At 42.6% G+C, this 22049-nt stretch overlaps 1 protein-coding gene across 3 annotated transcripts in view; it reads right to left on the reverse strand.

Moving 5' to 3' along the window:
• The window catches only part of Elovl5 (ELOVL fatty acid elongase 5), a 75288-nt gene that overhangs the window by 45107 nt on the left and 8132 nt on the right, over nucleotides 1-22049 (reverse strand). The window contains exon 2 of one of the 3 annotated variants that reach the window (XM_087195975.1): nucleotides 14208-14336. The exons of the other annotated variants lie outside the window; for them this stretch is intronic. Coding sequence (XP_087052101.1) covers nucleotides 14208-14214 — 7 coding nt within the window. The 5' untranslated portion in view covers nucleotides 14215-14336. The remainder of the gene's footprint in view (nucleotides 1-14207; nucleotides 14337-22049) is intronic. 3 annotated transcript variants of the gene reach the window in all.

The following is a 22049-nucleotide window of genomic DNA, read 5'->3' on the forward strand; positions in this document are numbered from 1 at the left end:
CCAAGGACAAAAACCATATGATTATCTCCATAGGTGCAGAAAAAGCATTTGACAAAATCCAACATGCATTTATGATAAAAACCCTACAAAAAACTGGAATAGATGGTCTCTACCTCAAACTGATAGAAGCCATCTATGAAAAACCAACAGCCAATATCACACTAAATGGTCAAAAACTGAAATCCTTCACACTAAAATCAGGAACAAGACAAGGATGTCCACTATCACCACTCCTGTTCAATATAGTTCTGGAAACATTAGCCACGGCAATTAGACAAGAGAAAGGAATAAAAGGAATAAAGATAAGAAATGAAGAAGTCAAATTGTCATTATTTGCAGATGACATGATACTCTATATAGAAGACCCCAAGAACTCCACCAAAAGTCTTCTAGACTTAATAACCAAATTCAGTCAAGTAGCTGGTTACAAGGTCAACACACAAAAATGAATAGCTTTCCTCTACACCAATGACAGACTCACTGAGAGAGAAATAGGTCAAATAATTCCTTTCACAATAGCATCCAAAAAACTGAAATACCTAGGAATCAACCTAACAAAAGAAATCAAAGACCCCTTCTCTGAAAACTATAGCACTCTGAAAAGAGAGATTGAAGATGATATCAGAAAATGGACAGACATCCCCTGCTCCTGGGTAGGAAGGATTAATATAGTGAAAATGACCATACTTCCAAAACTGTTATGTAGATTCAATGCAATTCCAATTGAGATCCCAGCAGTATACTTCATGGACCTTGAGAAAACAATCCAAAAATTCATTTGGAACAAGAAGAGACCTAGAATAGCAAAACCAATTCTAGGTAACAGAGACATGGCAGGGGGTATCATAATCCCCAACCTGCAACTCTACTACAAAGCTACTGTGATAAAGACAGCATGGTACCAGCAAAGAAACAGACCTGAGGACCAGTGGAACAGATTAGAAGATGCAGAAACAATGCCAGACACACTCAACAATCTCATCTTCAATAAAGGAGCCAAACACCCTCACTGGAGGAAAGATAGCCTCTTTAATAAATGGTGCTGGAAAAACTGGGTTTCAACTTGCCAAAGATTAAAACTAGACCTATATCTCTCGCCATGCACTAAACTAAAATGGAAATGGATTAAAGATCTAAGTCTTAAAACAGAAACGCTGAACCAGTTGGAATAGAGGTTAGGTAGAACTCTTGAAGATACTGGTATAGGAAAAGACTTTATGAACAAAACCTCAGTGGAACAGAAACTTGCACAACAACTGGGATCTCATCTTATTAAAAAGCTTCTGCACTGCAAGAGAAACCAACAACAGAGCTAAGATACAACCTACAATGTGAGAAACAATTTTCACCAACTGTACCTTAGACAAAGGACTACTATCTAGAATATATAAAGAACTGAAAAAGATCAGACCCCCCAAATTCAAAGGCCCAATTCAAAAATGGGCATCTGAAATGAACAGACATTTCTCAGACAAAGAAGTAAAAGCAGCAAATGAATATATGAAAAAATGTTCCACATCACTGCTTATTCGAGAGATGCAGATGAAAACAACACTGAATTCCACCTCACTCCAGAAAGAATGGCTGTTATAAAGAAATCATCCAATAACGAATGCTGGCGGGGGTGTGGGGAGAAAGGAACCCTTCTCCATTGTTGGTGGGAGTGCAGACTGGTACAACCACTGTGGAAATCAGTATGGAGATACCTCAAAGAACTAGACTTAGAGGTTCCATTCGACCCAGCTATCCCCCTGCGCTGGGTATCTTCCCCAAAGAACTAAAAAGAATCATACCATAGCAATATATGTGCACCCATGTTCGTAGCAGCACAGTTTGCAATAGCTAAAGCTTGGAAACAGCCCAAGTGCCCATCAACTGGAAACTGGATAAAGAAGATGTGGTTTTTTTATAAAATGGAGTACTACTCAGCCAAAAAAAAAAAAGAGAAATTAGAGACATTTATAGCTAAGTGGATACACATTGAGGCGATACTCTTAAGTGAAATAAATAGGACACACGCGTAAATACCGAATAGTTTCTCTGGTGTGAGAAACTGAAAGTGTAAATAAGGACTAAAATGTATAATAGGTAATGTGAAATAGGAAGAAAAGGGGCAAAGGGGAAGGAAGTGGGAGGGCTAGGGGAAAGGAAAGAAGGGAATGGAATTAATATGAGAAAATGGAAAAATAGGAACAAAATCTTTGTAAATAGGGAGGAATGGAGGGGTTGAAGGGAGGGCTGGGCAAGGGTGAAAAATAAGAACCAAGAGAGATTATGTAAAGGTGCAAATTTCCAATGATGAAAGTCATTATATTGTACACCTAAAATGTACCAATGATTAGAATGAATAATTGATAACGCAAAATAGGAAGAAAGGGTCCAAAGGGGTACGAGTAGTGGGAGGGTCAGGGGAAAGGAAAGAAGGGAAAGGAAAAATGATGAGAAATGGAAAAAATTTAAATAAAGTCTTTGTAAACAGGGAAGGGTGGAGGGGGGTGAAGGGAGGGATAGGAATGGGGAAAAAATGAGAACCAAGATGCATCATGTAAAGGTACAAGTTCCCAATAAGAAATGTAAATGCGTTGTATACCTACAATGTACCAATAAAAGAATTTAAGAAAAAAAAATACTGTTTTCAACCATAGCCCTGGTTATTGCCTAATGACCAGACTAATAAGCATGTCTTTTGTTAGCGTCTGTTCGGTCTTGTTTGTCTTTAGTTCTTTAAGCAGCTTGGGAACAGCTTCAGGTAAAGGTAAGACAAAGATAAAGATAAAGATAAACACAAGATACAGGTAAGACAGTTTTCTCTTAGAATGTTGGGGTGCTTTGGGCCTCAGAAACAAAGTCTCTCCCTTGACCTACACCTGGGGCCCTTTTTCCTACTCCTTTTTTTGACCAAGGAAGGCACAGAAACTAGGATTTTTCTTCCCCAAGGCAGATCACAGAAACTAAAAACATACTCATATTCCCTATAGCCTCTGTCTTGTCTTGGAGCTAACTGCCTCATCTGAGAGATCAGAAGACTCCTATTTCAGAAGCGGTCTTGCTCCATACTTGGAAGGCAGGCATGCTTCGCAGACTGGCCAAGAAGAATCTAAACAGAGGGGCCTTGCTGGGTCATTTCAAAGTCATTCATGTCCTGCTGTGCAATCACATTCTACAGTTGTCCACCCCCTGATCATGCTTATGTAGCAAGGTCTCCATGAAAACCAAAGCCCCCGCTTCCAAGAGCACCTGGACAGCTGAACATGTTTGGTGCTGGGGAAAAGTCCCCAGCACAGAACTTGTCCATGCGCTGGGGAAAAGTCCCCAGCACAGAACTCGTCCATATGCTGGGAGGGGGGCACCCCCAACTCTATGGGGACAGGAGCTTCTGCGCTGGGGACTTTTCCTCTCCTGGCCTATGTACCTCTTCACCTGGTTATTTATACCCTTTAAAATATCCTTTATAATAAACCTGTAAGTATAGTGTTCCCATGGGTTCTGTGAACAGCTCTAGGGAATTAATGAAACTGAAGGAGGGTGTCATGGGAACCCCAATTTGTATCTGGTTAGTTAGAAGTTGCAAACCTGGACTTCCAACTAGCCTCTGACTGGAACCAGACTGGTGAAGGCAGTCTTGTGGGACTGAGCCCTCGAGAGGTGGGATATGATTCTACAGTCAGATAGATAGTGTTAGAACTGAACGGAATCAGAGGCCACCCAACTGGTATCTGCTGCAAAACTGACTGCCTGCTTGCAGTCCTCTTTGGGTAGTAGACCCCAAAAAATCTGGAATCAAAGAACTGGTGCTTTGCGAGCACACAGTAGAACAATCTGAGTTTGTCTTCCCTAAGGTCTTCAGTGGGAGAGAGAAATACTAAAGTGATAGAGGCACTTTGATTAAATACATTCAGGGCCAACTAAAAGGGGGTGTAAGAAGAAACCAGATCCTACATGGGTACCAGCAGGTCAGGTCAAGGCTTGCCAGTGGGAGAATGGGGCAGCCAGGGACAGGAGAGAAAAATGAAAGACAATGCAGGAGGAGGAGGTAAGACTGGCTGAAAAGGAGGTGATATAGCACTGTCAGAAACTCCTGCACTAGTTCCGTTAGGGACAGAGGTTATCCCAGGGTTAGGCAGGGAGGGAAGGCACAGGCTACATGGCAGAGTGCTCCAGGGGTGGGCAGGCCGAGGGAAAGGAGGAAGTCTGTCTTTGGGCTTCCCTCTGCACACTGGATGGGGTGCCAGCCAGCGAGTCGGGAACAGAGGGCAAGCAGGATGACAGCACGTTCTATACAACTACTAATTTTATTAACCGTAATGGGTTATATAGTTTCATTTGTACATGTTTTATAGCCTGTTGAGTTAGAATGCATGCTACCTATTCTGAATTAGTGAGTGCAAATGAAAATTCGCTGTACTGGCATGTTTACTTGTGGGGAGAAAACACAGAAGACGAACTGTGCATTCAGTTCACAATGATAAGAGAGGTCAGCCACCTATTTGCTTTGACATTTTGTCCTGCTGTCCCTCAGTAATTGTGGGGGACTGGTTCCTGGACTCCCAGATAGCGAATCCAGGATGTTGACATGCCTTATGTAAAAACAGTGTTTGCGTGTAGCCTACACATACCTGCCCATGTACTGTACTTTTAAATCACTTCTAGATTACTGACAACATAAAGCTAACCGGCAGGTATTATACTGTATTGTTTAGGGAATAACGCAGGAAAAGAGTCTCTATAAATTCAGTAAAACTTTCTGAATACTGCTTACAAGGAAGCTTTCCAAAGTGCCTTCTCCCGTCTCATTAACAAACATCTCTCAGAAGACTCTGATAACCACTTAGAACCTAACCATAACCACCATGGCAAATGATGTTTTTATTTTTCTTATTTCCAAGTCTTTTTCTTTGAAGGTCACAATGATTATAACAATAGCAGTTAACACTCAGACTTTACTATATGCCAGTCAATTAACTACACATTTACAAGGGGAGTCTAACTTCGTCCTCATTCTAGCCCTCTCCTATACTCGAGCCCCCAAATCCACCAAGGCAGACAGCAATTAAGCCATTTTCCCAAGGTCACACTGACAGGAAGCAAACTTGACACCAGAATCTGCACTTTCAGCTATTACATCTACTGCTCCATGTGTTAGTCAGCTTTCTGTCACTGTAACAAAATACCTGAGATGATAACTTATAAAGATGAAGGGTTTATTGTGGCTCATGACTTTAGGTTTCAGTCTATGGTCCACTGGTCTGTTTCTTTCCAGCCTGTGGTGAAGCAGTACCCATGGGAGGAGGGTGCAGTGAAGGGTGCTGTTCACCTCATGGCCAGGGTTCCAGTGTCCTCTTCCAGGACATGGCCTGATGATCTCACTTCTGTCCATGAGGCCCCACCTCCTAAAGGGTCCACACCTCCCAAAAGCACCACAGGTTTTTAGGACATGGACCCCTGGTGACACATCTAAACTACAATATGTCCTGAGTTATACAAATATGAGAAAGGATCTTCATTTGTGAAAATTTGGAAATGAGAAAAAATGGTTTCATTTTGAAGCAAAAACAAAAATCCACCAGAATACAGCAGAATCCACAATACTCTATTTATAAATAGTCACTGTGGGCCAGCAAACAACTCAGAGCCTCGGCCTCCTCACCTAAACAATCCTTTCATATGGAATAACAATAATGCTAACATGCTCAGATGAGCCAGTGTGTGGCAAGCATTTAGCATGGGGCTATGCTGTTACTAAATAATAAATAAAACATACCTTATTTCTACGTTTTAATAAAAGAATATATTTATAATCTTAAATTTTACACAGCAGCAATAATTTTCTAAATGCTTTTAGTTATCTTTCATTACTGATCATTTAATACTTCTAAGCTTTTATAATTCTTTTTTTTTTAAGAGCAGGAAACATTTTTTGAGAGAAAGAAAGCTTCTAAGAGAGACAGAAGGGGGACTGGAAAGTGGGTTGCTCTATAATTCTTAATATTGAAACAAACAGCTGGGGATTTAGCTCAGTGGTTCCACCACCTGCCTCACAAGCGCAAGGTCCCGAGTTTGATTCCCGGTACTAAAAAAAAAATATATTGAAACAAACATATTTCCATAAAACCTCAGCTATATATTGTTTCCATAGGTGAAACTCAGAAATGGGCCAATTAGGTCAAAGGTTCTTAATATATAGCACAAAAATCTCTTCAAAAACACTTTTATCTATTAATGTTCCCATCAGCAGAGTCTATTAACTCTCACACACAACTGCACCTTGGCCAGAACTGGGTAATTTCATGAAGGAAAAGCATTTTTTCACTAGTTTAGTCTAAGATACAATACTCTATGGGTATATCAAAATATAAACCATATAGAAATCCCAATGGCTGAACAAATAAACACTGAGTATATACACTGAAAATCTGTGTAAACAAAGAGCCATTCTGGCTACACTCATAACAAAAATATGAAGGGCAAATTCTGCATCCTCTGCTTTCTAGAGGATTAATCTGCAAATATAAGCTGGTATTTGCTAATTGGTCACTTTCTTTAAGAGCTTTCTTTTTCTCAGGTTATTACTCAGTAGTAAATAAAATTGTCTGCATTCCACTAAAAAATCTCCCTCAAATCAAGCAGCTAAATCTAGCTATTTTTAAAACCTCTGAGAAGCATTATGCCTTACATAAGTAAAGGGACCTTGAACGCAAGGAAGGATTCTGAGCTTGCCAAATTCTCAATGTCCTGAGAATTAAGTGACACTGAAAGGAAGCCTTCATCAGTACAATGTCCGGCAAGTTGCCCAAAGATGCACAGGCTGAGATGGTATTAACTCTAGACTTATCTGTCACAGCTTTCAACAAATTGTGCATCATTATAAATTACAATGCCTCACCAGTGAGGTAAGAAGATTTAATTAAGAGACCACAATATTCTTCCTCTGGTGACTTCTTGGTTTCAGGACAGTAACATCACTAATATAGGAACACACCAATGACAATAATCATAACAGCAGTGACACAAGCACTTAGTAGGTCCTGAGCATCACCCCACCCACTTACATGAACTACTCAATCTTTGGGATACCATAAAGGGCTGCTTCTCCCACCTGTAGGAGAAGTGGAGGCCTGCATTCTAGAAATTATGGAGAAAATGGGATCCAACCTGACTGCTGGCTCTACAACTTGAGCTCTTTCCTGCCACTCAAAAAAGATTAAATTTAATCTTGTCCACTAGGAAAACAGGAAAGTACACTGAAGGAGCAACCTGCAGATACCTACATCACACTAGGGTCCCATGTCATAATCTAAGCTTCTGTGAGAAACAGGTGACACCCAACACACTGAGGTGCAAATCAGAATGTCAGCTGATGGTTATCAAGCTCAGATGATACACATTGGATTCAGTTTCTCTTCCCCATTCAAATGAACCATCAGACATTGGGTGTCTTAGAGATGGCGTAAATGAGGTCCTATTAAATCTTGGGCAGCAAGCCTGTTGAGAAATAATATAAAAGCAAACACAGTTGCAACATAGTCTCAGTGAGGCCATGACCAGGTAAGTCTGAACACAAACTTCTGGTGTGCACATCTAGGAGGATAGCATGACATGGAGTGAGAAATGTCTACTGTCTTCAGAGCCAGTATGAACAATGGGTTTCTCACATATCCCTTTAAAATATGGATATTCAGCAATAAGTTATACAACTACAGCTATCTATGGATGCCAATTACATAAATTTATATACTAAAATATATTTTAAAACCTAGATTAAATAGAATTATCAGAAAAAATACAGACCAATGGCAATAAGTCAGAGATAACTACCCAGTCCCAGATTAAGACAGAAAGCAAAGGAATGAGTTATCATTACAATTTTTTAAAATTTGATCTTCTTCATTTCCAAAGTGGATCAAAATGAGGATTAACATAAAGTCTGACCTAAGGAAGAACTTTCATAGATGTACAAACAGCCTGTGGAGATAGATGCTGCATAAGTGCACCCCTACCTTTCTTCAGCAGCTGGGAATACAGATTAATCTGAGGCCACAGACCTTTTTTGACCCTGATAACCTTGTCCACACAGCCTGAAACAAGGTAGAAAGGCATTGTGTTAAAGGTCACTTGGTCTCCGTGGTGTGATTCCACACTGTAGGCTAACTCTAGCTAACAGGAAAATTCTATTCTACTGGTAACTTCTTCCAGGAAGGGTTGTACAGAATTTATTGTAAAAATGTCACCCCTCATGCAATTTTTTACCTACCAACTTCACGTGTTTAGGTGCCACATCCCAGGACAGGACAACTAATAGAAAAATCCAGCAAAGAAAATGATTTGGACTTTATATTTAAGTTCAAACCATAATGTCTAAGACATCAGTGCAATGTCTTTAGTCAAATAAATGATGTCCAATGTCTTTTTCAAAAAATGCCCATATCTAAATTATCACTTCTGGGAAATTATGAAGCTAGGATACCACTTACAGCCATTCACACACGTTAACTATTTACAGGGAGTCTTCTGGCTGGAATGGGCCTGAGAGTTTAAGTGCCCCACACTGCTGGAGTCCCACATACAGGGAAAGCTAACAAGAACACAGTGCACCCAACAGGGAAGAAGGGAAGCCTGAGGGTCAGGAGGGCTTCGGCATCAGGACGGCTTCTCTGGAAATGGGGCTTTGCTCCCTGCTGAAGATGCTGGCACTGTGGCCAGCCAAGGAACAGAGTCAGGGAGCTGCAATCCAAGGAGCAGAGGAGCAAGTAAGCACCACTGGGGAATGGCACCATACCTGTGCACCTGCCCAAGTTCCCAGATTCCACCTCAGCTTTGTGAAGCGGCCCTGTGATTGACTGGCATGTGATAGCACTGTGCTTCACCAGAAAACCAAGCCAGCAGCAATTTAAAGCACATTAAAACATATGGACACTCCATAAATGTTTGTTCAATGAATTAATTCCATGCAGAGAACCTGAGGAGAGTTCATTCAATAGGTATTCTGGCCAAGTTATTAAGGATTCTGTAAGACAGAAGGCCTAGGAGGCAGAATGCTGGCAGATATTGGAAGCTGGTGGCATAGCATGGAGAGGTGGAGCCATGAAAGGGCAGGGATCAGAAATCTCTGCCACTCTTACCCTGCTAGTATTTCTCGGCACCTACACACAACCCACTTCTTCCCACCAGTGCCACCCCCAGCCTGAGGCTGCTTCTTTTCACAGGTTCCAAGCTGGCTTTCAGATATCCTCTTACTCCCTTCCTCAACATCCACATATTGCACCAGTGTGTTCAGCTGCAGCATTCTGTTCCCTGTTCTTCGAGACTTGGCTAAGAAGCCCCTCCACGCTGTGGCCCACACCTGCCTCCACGCCCCTGGCCCAGTCCCGCTCCCATGTGCCTTTAACTCAGTCAGATCCTGTACAGGGAAAGGTCCTTCCACACCCACGGTGCTGTGGTCAGAAAGAGTACACTCCAGTCTTTCCCTGGACTCTCCAGAAGCCCTGGGTTAGGTCAGGTCCCGCTGTCTATACTCTCACCTCAAATACACCTCAAATACAAACTACTGAGCCTGGAGTTGACCCGAGGGCAAAGGCTGTGCTCCTGTGCACCAGGAACCACCAGCGCCACATGGCACACAGAAGAAGGCATTAACCATCTGCGGATGAACTTCGGGCTGAGGACAAATCAGGGAAGGCCATGAAGGCTGAAGAACCTGATGTCCTATGACGTTTATCCTGTGATGGCCTCACCCTAAGCACCAGCAAGAACAGCTGACTTGGCTTCCCAGGCTTCATCAGAGGAAACAGAAACTCCAGCCAGCAGGGCAAGCACCAGCACTCGCTCCTCACCCACTTCCTCCCTTGCGCCCTGCTAGCTGCAGGCGGTCACAGGTCCAGGTCCCTGATGTACACCTGGAGACATGAGTCCACTGCAGACAAGCTCACATTCCACATGCACTCTACCCAGAACCCCAACCCACCCAGGGGACACCCCTCCCCCTAAAATCCAAGGGGCACCCAGGACCACTCCCTCCTGTGTCTTCACAGCTGCTCAGTCTGTTCTGGGATCACACTATCACCAGGATCCAGAGTGGTGACCATATTGAGCTCCAGCCCCACAGGGATGTCTCCTGGCTCAGGTTCACACAGCATCAGACATCCCACAAATCCTTTTTTTGTTTCTAGCATCCACATCTGCAGTCTTTTTTATTTTTTCTTTTCAGGAAATGTCTAAGTTGCCCTGGCTGACCTTGAACTTGCAATCCTTCTGTCTCAGTCTCCCATGTAGCTGGATTCCTAATGTGTGTGACGGGGCCCAGCCAACCCACAAGTACTCTTGATGCCCCACCCACTGTGGAGCCTTAATCCTGGTACATCCAACTGGCTGAACCATGGTTTGGCCAAGACTTGAGATGCCCATATGAAGACAATACTTTCAAATGTCACTCGTTACACATCACAACAGTACGGATGAACTTCAGTGACTGACAGGAACCAGATACAAAAGCCCCAGCAGTGCATGATTCCATTCACATGCAACGTCCTGAATAAGGAGTCCACAGAGACAGAAAGGGTGAGGAGTTGCTGCTATTGAGAACAGGATTTCCTTTGGGGCAAGGAAAACAGTTTTTGTGGGGGGTTTTTGGTACCAGGGATTGAACTTGGGTTCTTGTGCTTGGCAGGGCAGGAGGCAGAACCACTGAGCTAAATCCCCGGCCCAGAAAAGTTTTTTTTTAAATTGGAAGTGACTGTGGTACTATTATAGATAGATGAGTTAGGCAGAAATATTATTGGCAGTCAGATAGGGCTAGGTCCTCGAGAGGGTCAGGACAAAGGTGAAACATACCACAGCTGCACCAGAGATGCATCAGCTGGAAACCAGGCCTCAAGATAAAGACAAGATGACCAGACCTACAGACTTCCTCAAAGAACAAACACTGGGCTTAATGAAGTCTAGACAAACATCAACCACTCTGGTGGGTGACCTGAGACCTTTGGACCCACCACTTCCTAGGAGAATCTTTGTTCTTTCTAGTCACACTTGTTATGTGACTTGTTTCCCAGTTGGACCACCATTACCTAAGTGACTGTACTTGTAACCTTACTGGATGTTCATGGCTGTGGTCCACGTTGTACCCATGTGGGTTTCACCCTATAAAACTTCTCTGTAAGGCAGGATTCCCCAGGCTACCCACTCGGATCCCCTCCTGCCCCTCAGGAGCTGTCCTATCAATAAATATCTTCCTACTCTTAACCTCCATTGTTCCTAGGATTCATTCTTCAATTTCTAGAGAACAAGAACTCAAGAGTATCATACAGTTAACAGGTTGGGAGATATATTTCATATTTTATCTCCAGTATTATTTCCTGCAACAGTACAATAATGGATGTAATAAATGCCACTGAAACAAATAATTTAAAGTTAATTTTTTTTTTGATACCAGGGATTGAACTCAGGAACTTGTGCTTATGAGGCAGGTGCAGTGCCACTGAGCTAAATCCCCAGCCCAGTTAATTTTATATTATATGAACTTAACTTCAATAAAAAAATCAAGTATTTTAAAAAGTCGCTATTTTGCCTCTCATGGGTTTATTTTTTATTATTATATTAGTGTTTTGTTTTGTTTGGTACTGGGGATTGAACTTGGGACCTTGCGCTTGTGAGGCAGGCAGCGGTACCACTGAGCTAAATCCCCGGCCCTATTTTAGTGTACTTTTGTTTTTAATAGTGCTGAAATAAACGTGGGTGTGCAGATGTCTCTTCAACTTACTGATTTCTCTTCTTTGGATATATACCAGTGTGAGATCACTGGATCATATGGTAGTTCAGTGCTTTCCATCCCTCTACTTTTGCCTTAGATTCTTTTCCACTTCTTCCAAGAATTTATTCATCTCCCATTCCCTACTTTACCTTCCACTATGTCTCTCCAGAGTCTTTCTACTGTTGGCTAACCAGTTCCAGCCTCTCCAAACTAAAATCATCCCTAGAATTGTTTCCTCCCCAAATCTTGTCTAGAATGACTTCAAAATCTCATAAAAGGCAGCCAATATGAGCACTTTTACACTTCCTATTTCGCTCTAGTTCTATTTCCAGCAATAAAACAGACTAGAGACAGTACTACGTCTTCCTGCTACAAAACATTTAAAATTGACATATAAAATATTTTTAAAACTCTTACTGAAAGGAATGGGTAAAGAAGAGCTTGCAAGAAACTCAGAGGTCAGCAATGAGACAGAAATGAGTCATTAAAAAGAAGTAGCCAGGGGGCCGGGGATTTAGCTCAGTGGTTCCACCACCTGCCTCGCAAGCCCAAGGTCCCAAGTTCAATCCCCAGTACCCAAAAAAAAAAAAAAGTAGCCAGGGACAACCAGTCAAATGGAAGACAGTATTTGCAAACTATTCATCTGACAAAGGATTATTATCCCATTTATTAATAATAAAAAACTCAACAAAAAAATCAGATTAAAATTCAGGCAAATGATCTGAAAGACACTTCTCAAAAGAAAATGGCCACCAAGTATATGAAAAAGCGCTCAACATCACTCACTAATCATCAAGGAAACCATGATGAGGCATCATCTCACCCCAGTTAGAATGGCTATTATCAGAAAGACAAAAGAAATGCTACCAAGGGTAGAAAGAAAGGAGGACATGGCTACACTGTTGGTGGGAAAGTGAATTAGTTCAGCTACTAATGTAAAACAGTCTGGAGGCTCGCTAAACCTAAAAGCAGAACTACTGTGTGATCCAGCAATCCCACTACTGGGTATCTGTATCAAAAGGAAATGAAATCAGTTTGTCAAGCGGAGTTTGGGGATGTAGCCCAGTGGCATTTTGTCAGGCCCTTCCTTGATTTGATCCCCAGCACCACCACCAAAAAAAAAGTCAAAGAGATACCTAACACACATGTTTATTGCAGCACTATTTACAACAGCCATAACAGGCAATAAACAAATGCTTACTAGCAGACGAATGTATAAAAGAAAATATGCATATACACAACAGAGTATTATTTAGCCCTTAAAAAGAATGAAATCCTGTCATGTGTGGCAACATAAACAGAACTGGAAGACATTAAGTAAAGTAAGAAGGTACAAAAAGACAAATAGCCATGTTCTCAATCATCTATAGGAGCTAAAAAAGTTGATGTCATATGAATGGAGAATGGAATAACAGTTACTAGAGGCTGGGAGAAGAAAGTAAGGGAGAGGGACTGGTTGGCTCACTAGTACCAATGTACAGTCAGGTAGGAGAAATATCTTCTAGTATTCTATAGCACAACTGCAAAACTATAGTTCACAATTTATTACATATTTCTAGGAGAAGTTCAAAGGTTCCCAATAGAAAGAAATGCAAATCATCTTGATTTGATTAATACACACTGAATGCATGTGCAGAATTATCTCACTGTACCCCAGGACCATGTGCAATTATTATCTGTCAAAAATTTTAAAAAAGAATCTGTGAGGATCTCCCTTGGTAGTGGACTACTGAATGTGATAGACATTGGCTACGTGTGCCTATTTAAATTCATTAAAATAAAAATCCATCCTCATTTGCATGAGCCATTTTTAAAGCACAAACTATATCTCAGAGAAAAACTATCCATTTTTAAAGCACAAACTATATCTCACAGAAAAACTATCGGTATCTAGAAACAGATTATTACATTGTACTGGCTGGTACCTGACTCAGTTTGCCCAGAACCCTGAGGTCAGAAAAATCTAGAAAGAATTCTCTGGCATGAAATCAAGGAAAGACTGATGCTACAGTCATATACCCTCATGGAGCTCTACTGATCTGCTGTTATACAAGGGGCCAGAGGAGTCTTCTGTAACGCATGAATAGGGGTTAAATGGTCACACAGAACAAGATGAGATGTGGGACGGGCAGGAGCAATTTTCACTAAAACAAAGGCATTATCCAACATCAACGGTAAAAGAAAAAGCCAAGCAGTATGGAACCAAACAGGCATGAACAAAAAAGAGGTTAGCTATTTTTAAAACCATTTCAAACATCAGACAACCTAAAAGCCCAAATATTATGAAGAAATATATAAAAAAAGGGATTGAAAAAAAATAAAATGAACATGTAACAAGCCATTAATGGAACACTGACAATCCCATTTACTCCTGCCTTCGTGCTTTAGATATTTATTTTGAAAATCAACCACTACAATCTTCCACTCACCCAAGCAACAGTGCAGGTAAGAGGCATGAACTTACTTTGCATCTCATCCTGCCCAAACAGGATACATTCATTGGACAAAAGGACCTACACCAGGGGCCTGGGGACGGTAGCGCAGTGGTAGAGTCCACCTGATGAAGTTCAAACATAAAGCTGACCCACACATCCTGCAGCGCAAATCAAGAAAGTTAGGCAGAAGATAGATAACAGGAGACAACAGCTGCTGAAATAAGAAAGGAAAAATGATATTTTAATAGCTAAGTAGAATGGTGGTCCTTCTTTAAAATGCAGTAAACAGGACCAATTTGTACAGAGATTCTCAAAGTGGGGTCCCAGCACCTCTTAGGGTCTAGGGCCCTTGTCAGAGGTCACCTTGATTTCACCTCACTCACCTTCATCAAGCTCTCCAGACGCTACGACGCTACATGATGTGTTATTTCAGAGTGTATAGAGGTGGACAAGGTCAGCTATTTTTCATTAAGCCAGACACTTGAGAGACTGGCAAAACAGTCAAGCATTGTCTGTTTTCACTAAAATTTTGTTTTGTAGAGTCTATCTTTCATAAACAAATAGATTATTAATGTTATCAGGTAATAAATGTTACTTATGCATGTACTGGTAAATATTTTAAAGTTTTTATTTAAAAATAATTTAACATTAATATCGAACAGGTAAATAGCAATAGATATAACCCACACAAACAAAACCTCTTTGAGGTTCTCAATAATTTTTAGAAGTCTAGGTCATGAGACCAAAAAGTCTGCCAATTCTTGTATTAATAACTATACAGAATTTATCCCCCACTAAAAGCTTTTACTTCTAAAGGGGCATTATAAATTTAGTCCCAAATTTAAAAGCAAATAGTTCAAATACACCTCAGAAAAAATGAGTCTCTATACTTGACTTCAGGAGTTACATGTGGAGTGCAGAGTTTAAAAACTGAACACTCAAATACTTGAAGTTTGTTTAAATCATCATTTTGAAAATGAGCCAGGATTAATGAGTAAAACTTACAGTAAATACATTATAATTAAAAGCATTTGTGAGGTCATTATGTTCTTGCTAGTTCCCTACTAACTTATGACAATACATGTGTTAAGAGAAATTCAACATGACCAAGCAAACAGGAATGAGCCAACTTTTATATCACTGTGTGGGAATGAAAACAGCAAAGTCTCTTCAGCCAAAGCATGAAAATAACTCCCCTTCCAATGAGGATTCTCCTCAGGGCAAGTTTCTTGTGGCTAGATCATATCAGATATTATTGCAAAGAGAACATATTTAATTATCAACCTCTGCACAAAGGGTGGAATGCTTATATTCACACTACATCTGGACAGAGAGAAGAGAGGCGGAGAGGAGGGAGGGGAGAGACTGGGAGGGGAGGGAGGCAGAGAGAGAGAAGATGAGACCAAGGAGACAGAGGAGGGGGACAGAGAGAGAAGGAAAGAGGAAAGGAAGTGGTGGCAAGGGAGAGAGAAAGAAGGAAGAGGAGAAAATAAATGAAGGAATGAGTAAGGCAGGGAGAAAATTACATGACACTGCCTTCTCCAAAATGAATCTGCGAGTGGTGACATCTCACCGCTCCAAGCACATCTACATGGTCTGGAGGAGGGCGAGGGCACGGAGCATAGCTCCTGTGTGAAGCGGCACTTGCCTGCAGTGCAGGCCCATTTCATACCCTCGTGCCCTCTTAAATTTTAGCACAGAGCGCTCATCTAATATTAGGGTACAGCCACAGAGCAGATGTGCACAGGTTTCTTCCTGCAGAGAAATGTCTATAAGCCAGGTAAACCATCTTACTGAGGGAAAACAACCTGACCTGAAGGAAGCGATCTGGATTGTTCCCAGTGGACAACAGAAAGCCCTGTTAATGAGCGACCCCCCCGCCCTTCCTCCCCTTGCCATGCTCAGGCACGCTATGTTTGGCTTAGCTTTCTGGATATTGGGGGCTTTTGCAGAGATACTGATTGATGTAAGCGACAACCCACAACTTTACAGAAAGCCTATTTTAATCAAACCCAAAGGCAAAAGCAAAAGAAAACAGAACGTTTAGCTGGTCAACTCTGAATGGATGTGATCTCTTGTTTCAATCTTCTCTCCTTTTCTGGAGAAGGACAATTAAGTAAAGAATTGTAATTAAAGTGGATTTCATGTGCGGCTTATGGAAGCCATTACTTTCATATTAGTCATAGCTCACATTCTATAGGATTTAAAATTTTCAGTTACATTCAGCAGGTTTCACTGAGAAAGCTCTTGAGCTGTAAGGTCACGTGCCATGGTGCAGATGCCGTCAGGCAGGACAGTGACCAAGGAGAGACAACAGCACCACACACAGGTAAAAGATGATGTGCTGCCCCCGGGGGAGAAATATTTGATGCCAAACATTCTGTATTGGTGTCCTCTCCCATTTCTCAGGAAACAGACTAATTTTAGTCATTATTGCCAAGTTAATTATGAAGAACAAAGGAATTTAAAAGAACCAATAATTTAAAAACAGATGTGACAATGTCATAGCAAGTGTCATCCATGTGCCCTTTACATCAAAAGCCATTAAGTTGTTTCTTTTGGAGGGGCGTGTGTCTACCTGGTAAGATCTAGTTGGTAAGCTCTGATAAAGTGCTGGCCCAGAGTAGTAGTCTTGGGACCTGGCGTGACCAGGTGACAAAGAGAACCACCAGAGCCAGAGGGGGTTGGGGAAAATACACTAGGAGGGCCACTGTTTATTTTAAACTTTTAATTAATTAGCATTATTGTATTTTTATTTATTAAAAATTTTTAGGGTCCACAGTTACAACTTCAGCAAAAATTGGTTACATGCACGGGAGAAAAGTAGGTGTGGAATTCTGATACACAGTCATACACCTCACACATCTCTGTTGTGCGTGATACCCACACACCTGATGATGGACCCCTGACTAGACCCTAACAGGGTGGGAGACTTCCTGCTGTTCAGTGACACTGGACCTAGCGTGAAGCCTGTACTGATGTTGGAGTAAACAAGCTTTTGGCACTGCTAGTCTTACAAAAGCACATCGCATACAATTACATCCCATACTTAATAGTAATAGATGACTCTGTTACTGGCTTATAATTAACTACATTATATTTAGTGTTCATTTAGAATGTGCTCCTACTTATAAAAAAGGGAAGTTTCCTCTGAACCAACATGCCAAGTTAATCCAGCAGTAGGCTCACCCACCCTGGGTTAACCGGTCTCTGGATTGCGTCAGGCGGCCACACAAGCAGGCAGGGTGGGGTGTGGCTTGGCAGGACAGAACATCCCACATCCCCCTATGCACAGAAGGCCTGGGTCTGATCCCCAGTATTTCTAGAAAATAATATTAAAGTATTTGACCTTTTGTCTGTGGTTCCTGAAGCAGCATGGGAATAGAGCCAGAGCCATAAGGACAAGAAAGTCTGTTAAATCACTGGGATGTGTCAGGACTCAGGCAGTCTCTCAGTCCTATTCCTGACCATTTTTACCTGCTCTTTTTTTTTGCCCAAGGAAGCTCACACAAACTACAATTTCTCTTTTCCAAGGCAAGTCACAGAAATGAAAACACACACCTCTCCCCAAGTCTTTGTCCTGGAGCTAACCACAAGGAAATTCTGACCTGCCTGGCCTGAGAGTAGATTCTAAGACTCTGCTGTAGGTAGTCTTGCCCGTGCCTGGAAGGAAGGACTGCTGCACAGAGGCCAGGAGGAATCCAAACAGACAGGCTTTGCTAGGTGCCCCAACCCAGGCCTTTAACATGAGGCCACAGCCTGCTGTGCAATCACATTCTACAGCTGTCCACACGCCAATTGTGCCTATGCAGCAAGGTCTCCATGAAAACCAAAGCCCCTGCTTCCAAGAGCATCTGGACAGCTGAACACACAGAACTCGACAATGTGCTGGGAGGGGAGCAACCCCAACTCTATGGGGACAGGAGCTTCTGTGCTGGGGACTTTTCCTCTCCTGGCCTATGTACCTCTTCACCTGGTTATTTGTACCCTTTAAAATATCCTTTACAATAAACCTGTAAGTATAGTGTTCCAATGGGTTCTGTGAACAGCTCTAGGGAATTAATGAAACTGAAGGAGGGTGTCATGGGAACCCCAATTTGTATCTGGTTAGTCAGAAGTTCCAGAGGCCCAGACTTCCAACTAGTGTTTGAAGGAGACAGTGTTCTGGGAGAGCCATGGAGATGTGAGACCTGGTGCTACCTCCAGGTGGACAGTGTCAGAGTTGAACTGAACTGAGTTAAGAAGACATCTAGCTGGTGTCCACTGAGGAAGTATTGTTTGCTCTGCTTGTGGGGAACCTTCCCACAATCTGGTATCAGAGGTAATCTATGTCATGAGTAGGAAAAACTGGGTTCTGAAAGGTCATCCTCCTTTCTGAAGGTTTCAGAGAATCCTCTCCTTTGCCTTTTCTGGCTTCTAGAGCTACGTACACTCTGTGGTTCTTCTCAGTGTCGTCCTCCATCTTCCAAGGCAGCAACAGTGGTGAGTCTCCTTACACTGCCATCTTTCTGGCCATCTCCCTTCCTCTAGCACAGTCAGGACTCCTGTGACCATGGACTGGGTGCCATGAGTAATCTAGGTTACTCCTCCAGCCCTAAAGTCAGCTCGTTAACAACCTAATTCCACTTGCAGCCTTAGCTTCCTCTCCTCATCAATGAACATATTCACAGATGTGCAGAGCTAGGACATGGACAACAACTATGGCATGTGTGTGGGTTGTCTCCCCAGGGTTCACATGTTGGAAGCTTTGTTCCCAGCACGTTGATGTGAGAGGTGGTAGAGCCTAGTGGAAGGGGATTAGGTCACTATCTTCAGAAAGGATTAAGGTACTTCTCCTGGGACCTTGTGAGAATGGCTGTTATAAAGAGCAAGACTGCTCCCTTCCTGCCCCACCACCTCTCCCTCTTGCATATGCTCCGCATGACGTCATGTGCTACATACAGTCAAGGGGCCACCCAATCATGGACTTTCCAGCTTGAAACTGTGAGTTAAATAAACCCCCTTTCCTCATGCATTACCCAAGCTCGGGTATTTTGTTACAATCACAAAAAATGGACTAATAAAACTTTGGAGAACCATTATCCTGATAACCACAACCACCCACTACTATAAAAAGCATGCTAGTCCTCCAATGTTAACTGGTTCCCCTCTGCTTAAAGAATTAAGTTTAAACTACTCTTTTTTTTTTTCTTTAGTGCTGGGGATCAAATCCAGAGTCTTACACATGCTAGGCAAGTGGTCTACTACTGAGCTACATCCCCAGACCCTTGAACCACTTATTCTTTTTTGGGGGGTGGGTATCTTTATGGGGTACATTAGGGTAATTCAATACATTTATACATTGTATAATAATCAAATCGTGGTAATTAGCATTTCTGTCTCTTCAACCATTTTTACATATTGAGAATTTCATATTCTTTTCTCTTTTCTAGTCATTTTGAAATATGATATAGCCTGTTTCAACCAACAGCTAGACTCTAGTGCTAAAGAAGAACATAAGTGACTCTTTCACTCTTGTGTTTTCAGTGCCCTTTACTGAACTACTTCCACTTGCTGCCCCTGTTCCACCCCGTTCTCCCCAGTCTTTGGAGGCCACTCTTCCATTTTGTTCTTCCACAAGGTTAACTTACCAAAATGCCAACAAATGCCCTGTCCTCCCAGACTGGCTTATTCAACAGAGACACAGAGGAAAGAGAAAGAGCTGAAGCAATTTCTATTGCTGCTCTCCAGCTGTGTGACCCTGAGCAAGCCACTTGGACTCTCAACCTTGGTTTCATCATCTGCAAAGTGAAAAAGCAGAGCAGCTTCTTTCCCACTCCTAAGCACTATGAGATTTACAGGGTTTGTATCTACTGCTCTCAATCCCCCAAGCCACTGTCTGAGGATGCCCCCTCCCCTGTCTGAACTGGACTCACACATTCCCCAGTGGCTCTTCCCTGCCTTTAGGCTTGTGTTGCTCTTCACCCCGTTGAAGCCTCTGTCTAAGTCACCCACATGGTCTCATCAGTTAGACTCAGGGAAGTGCAGACTCCTCCACGGGGCTCCTGTTTCCTTCTGTGGTTTTCCTCACATGATGCTCTGGCCCTATCTACTTGTCATTTTCTCTTTCTACCAGTCAGATTTCTCCTTAGTCTTGGTTTTCCAACCTGACCAGAAGCCTTCCAGATTCCTCCATGGCATGCAGGTGGGGACTGTCACTCTTCAGTGCCTCTGGTACTGACAGGAGGTTGTTACCTAATACACACCCTAGCAGGACTTGCAGCTGCACACAACCACTCAGAATCAAGATGGGATTTCTTCAATCTCCTGCAGCTTCATGTGGCCACATATTTAAGTTCTAATGAGTATGACATAGCAAAACTGTCCAGAAGTTTCCGGGAACTTCTCTCAAAAGAGAGCGCCCATCATGCTTCTAGTTTTGTTTTGCTTTTTGGGTACCAGGGATTGCACTCAGGACCTTGGTGCTTGCAAGGCAGGCGCAGTGCCACTGAACTACATCCCCGGCCACTATGCTTCTAGTTTGTCTCTTCTTCCACCTTGCTGCCTGGAAGGTAGGAGCCACACGCTAAGGTTAACATACCATGTGCCAGAAGGAGCCCACGGAGGGTGCAGCAGACCTGGACTGTGTCTCCAGCCTGCCACCACACATACATGCCAGACAAATTCTTAGGAATCCAGACTGATTCTAGGAAATCACTAGTCATTCTCACCTTAAGACTAAGGAAACGGAGGCACACTGAAGTCAGGTGTTGGGACCAAGGTCGCATAGCCAGGAAGGGGTCAGAACACCTAATTCAGCCAAACACCTAATTCAGTCAAAGGTAAGTTCTGACTTAGGAAGAACGGGGCTTCTGTGTTACTATTTTATTTGGCTCTTGTGTTGCTGGCAGGCATGGGTGAGGAAGTCACCCCCACACAGCACGTGACCGCAGAGAAGGGAGCAGGTAAGGTGTACCTGGGGAGTGCAAGTCTCGTGTGTCTAGAGTGAAAGGTGCAGGACACTGGACTAGAGAAGAGAATGGACTCACTGAAGAGAGACCATGGGAAACTCTCAAGGCAGACTGAAATGACTCTACCAACATGCTAGGAGGCAACTCTAACACAGAGGACGGCCAGTATACAGAAGGGTCCAAAAGGAGCCAGAAAGAAATCGCAGTCATCAGGAAGGAACTGGAGCTGAGAGGGTCAGAGAGCCTGAGTGGACAGTACTTGGCAATGGACACTCAGGACGGGAAGAACAAGGCTGCTGATGAAAGGAACAAAGGATTGCTGTCAGCAGGACAGCTGGGGCAGACGGTAGACAGTGATGCTCTTGATCATGTTGGTCAACAGAAGAGTTTCATGGGCATCCATGTAAGCCTAATGCATGAGAGGATGTTAGCATGAGAGCTCAGGAGAAAGATGAATCAGAAAGAAGTATCTGAGATGGACAATGCGTGGAATCTTGATGCTGCAGCAAGTGAGATTTGGTCTTCCAACAGTATTCGTTAATTACCTACCTCAATTTTGAATTCTGGGAAGTCTTTTCAAATATGGCAGTCTCACTTTTCAAAAAGACAATAAATTCAAGCCTGAACTTGATGAAAAGCTGGGCTGGGAATGTAGCTCAGTGGTAGAGCACATGCATAGCATTAACAAGACCCTGGGTTCAACCCCCAGCACAAATAAAAGAAAGGAAAAAAAGAGAGAGAGAAAGGGAGGATAAGAAGAAAAGCAACTACTTCACTTCTCCACAGTTACAGCCAGGCTCCTTCACAGTCAGCATGTATCAGCATTCCAAACCCAACTGCTCCTTGCAAAAGAAACAAAAAGAGTTGCTCTGAAAAGAAAATCACCACAGTATTCAAAGCTTTTTCCTGGGACATGGACAT

This window comes from Heterocephalus glaber, unplaced genomic scaffold (assembly GCF_053883595.1).
Source record: "Heterocephalus glaber isolate CG9 unplaced genomic scaffold, H.glaber_assembly_v1.0 deba00001610, whole genome shotgun sequence".
NCBI lineage: Eukaryota > Metazoa > Chordata > Mammalia > Rodentia > Bathyergidae > Heterocephalus > Heterocephalus glaber.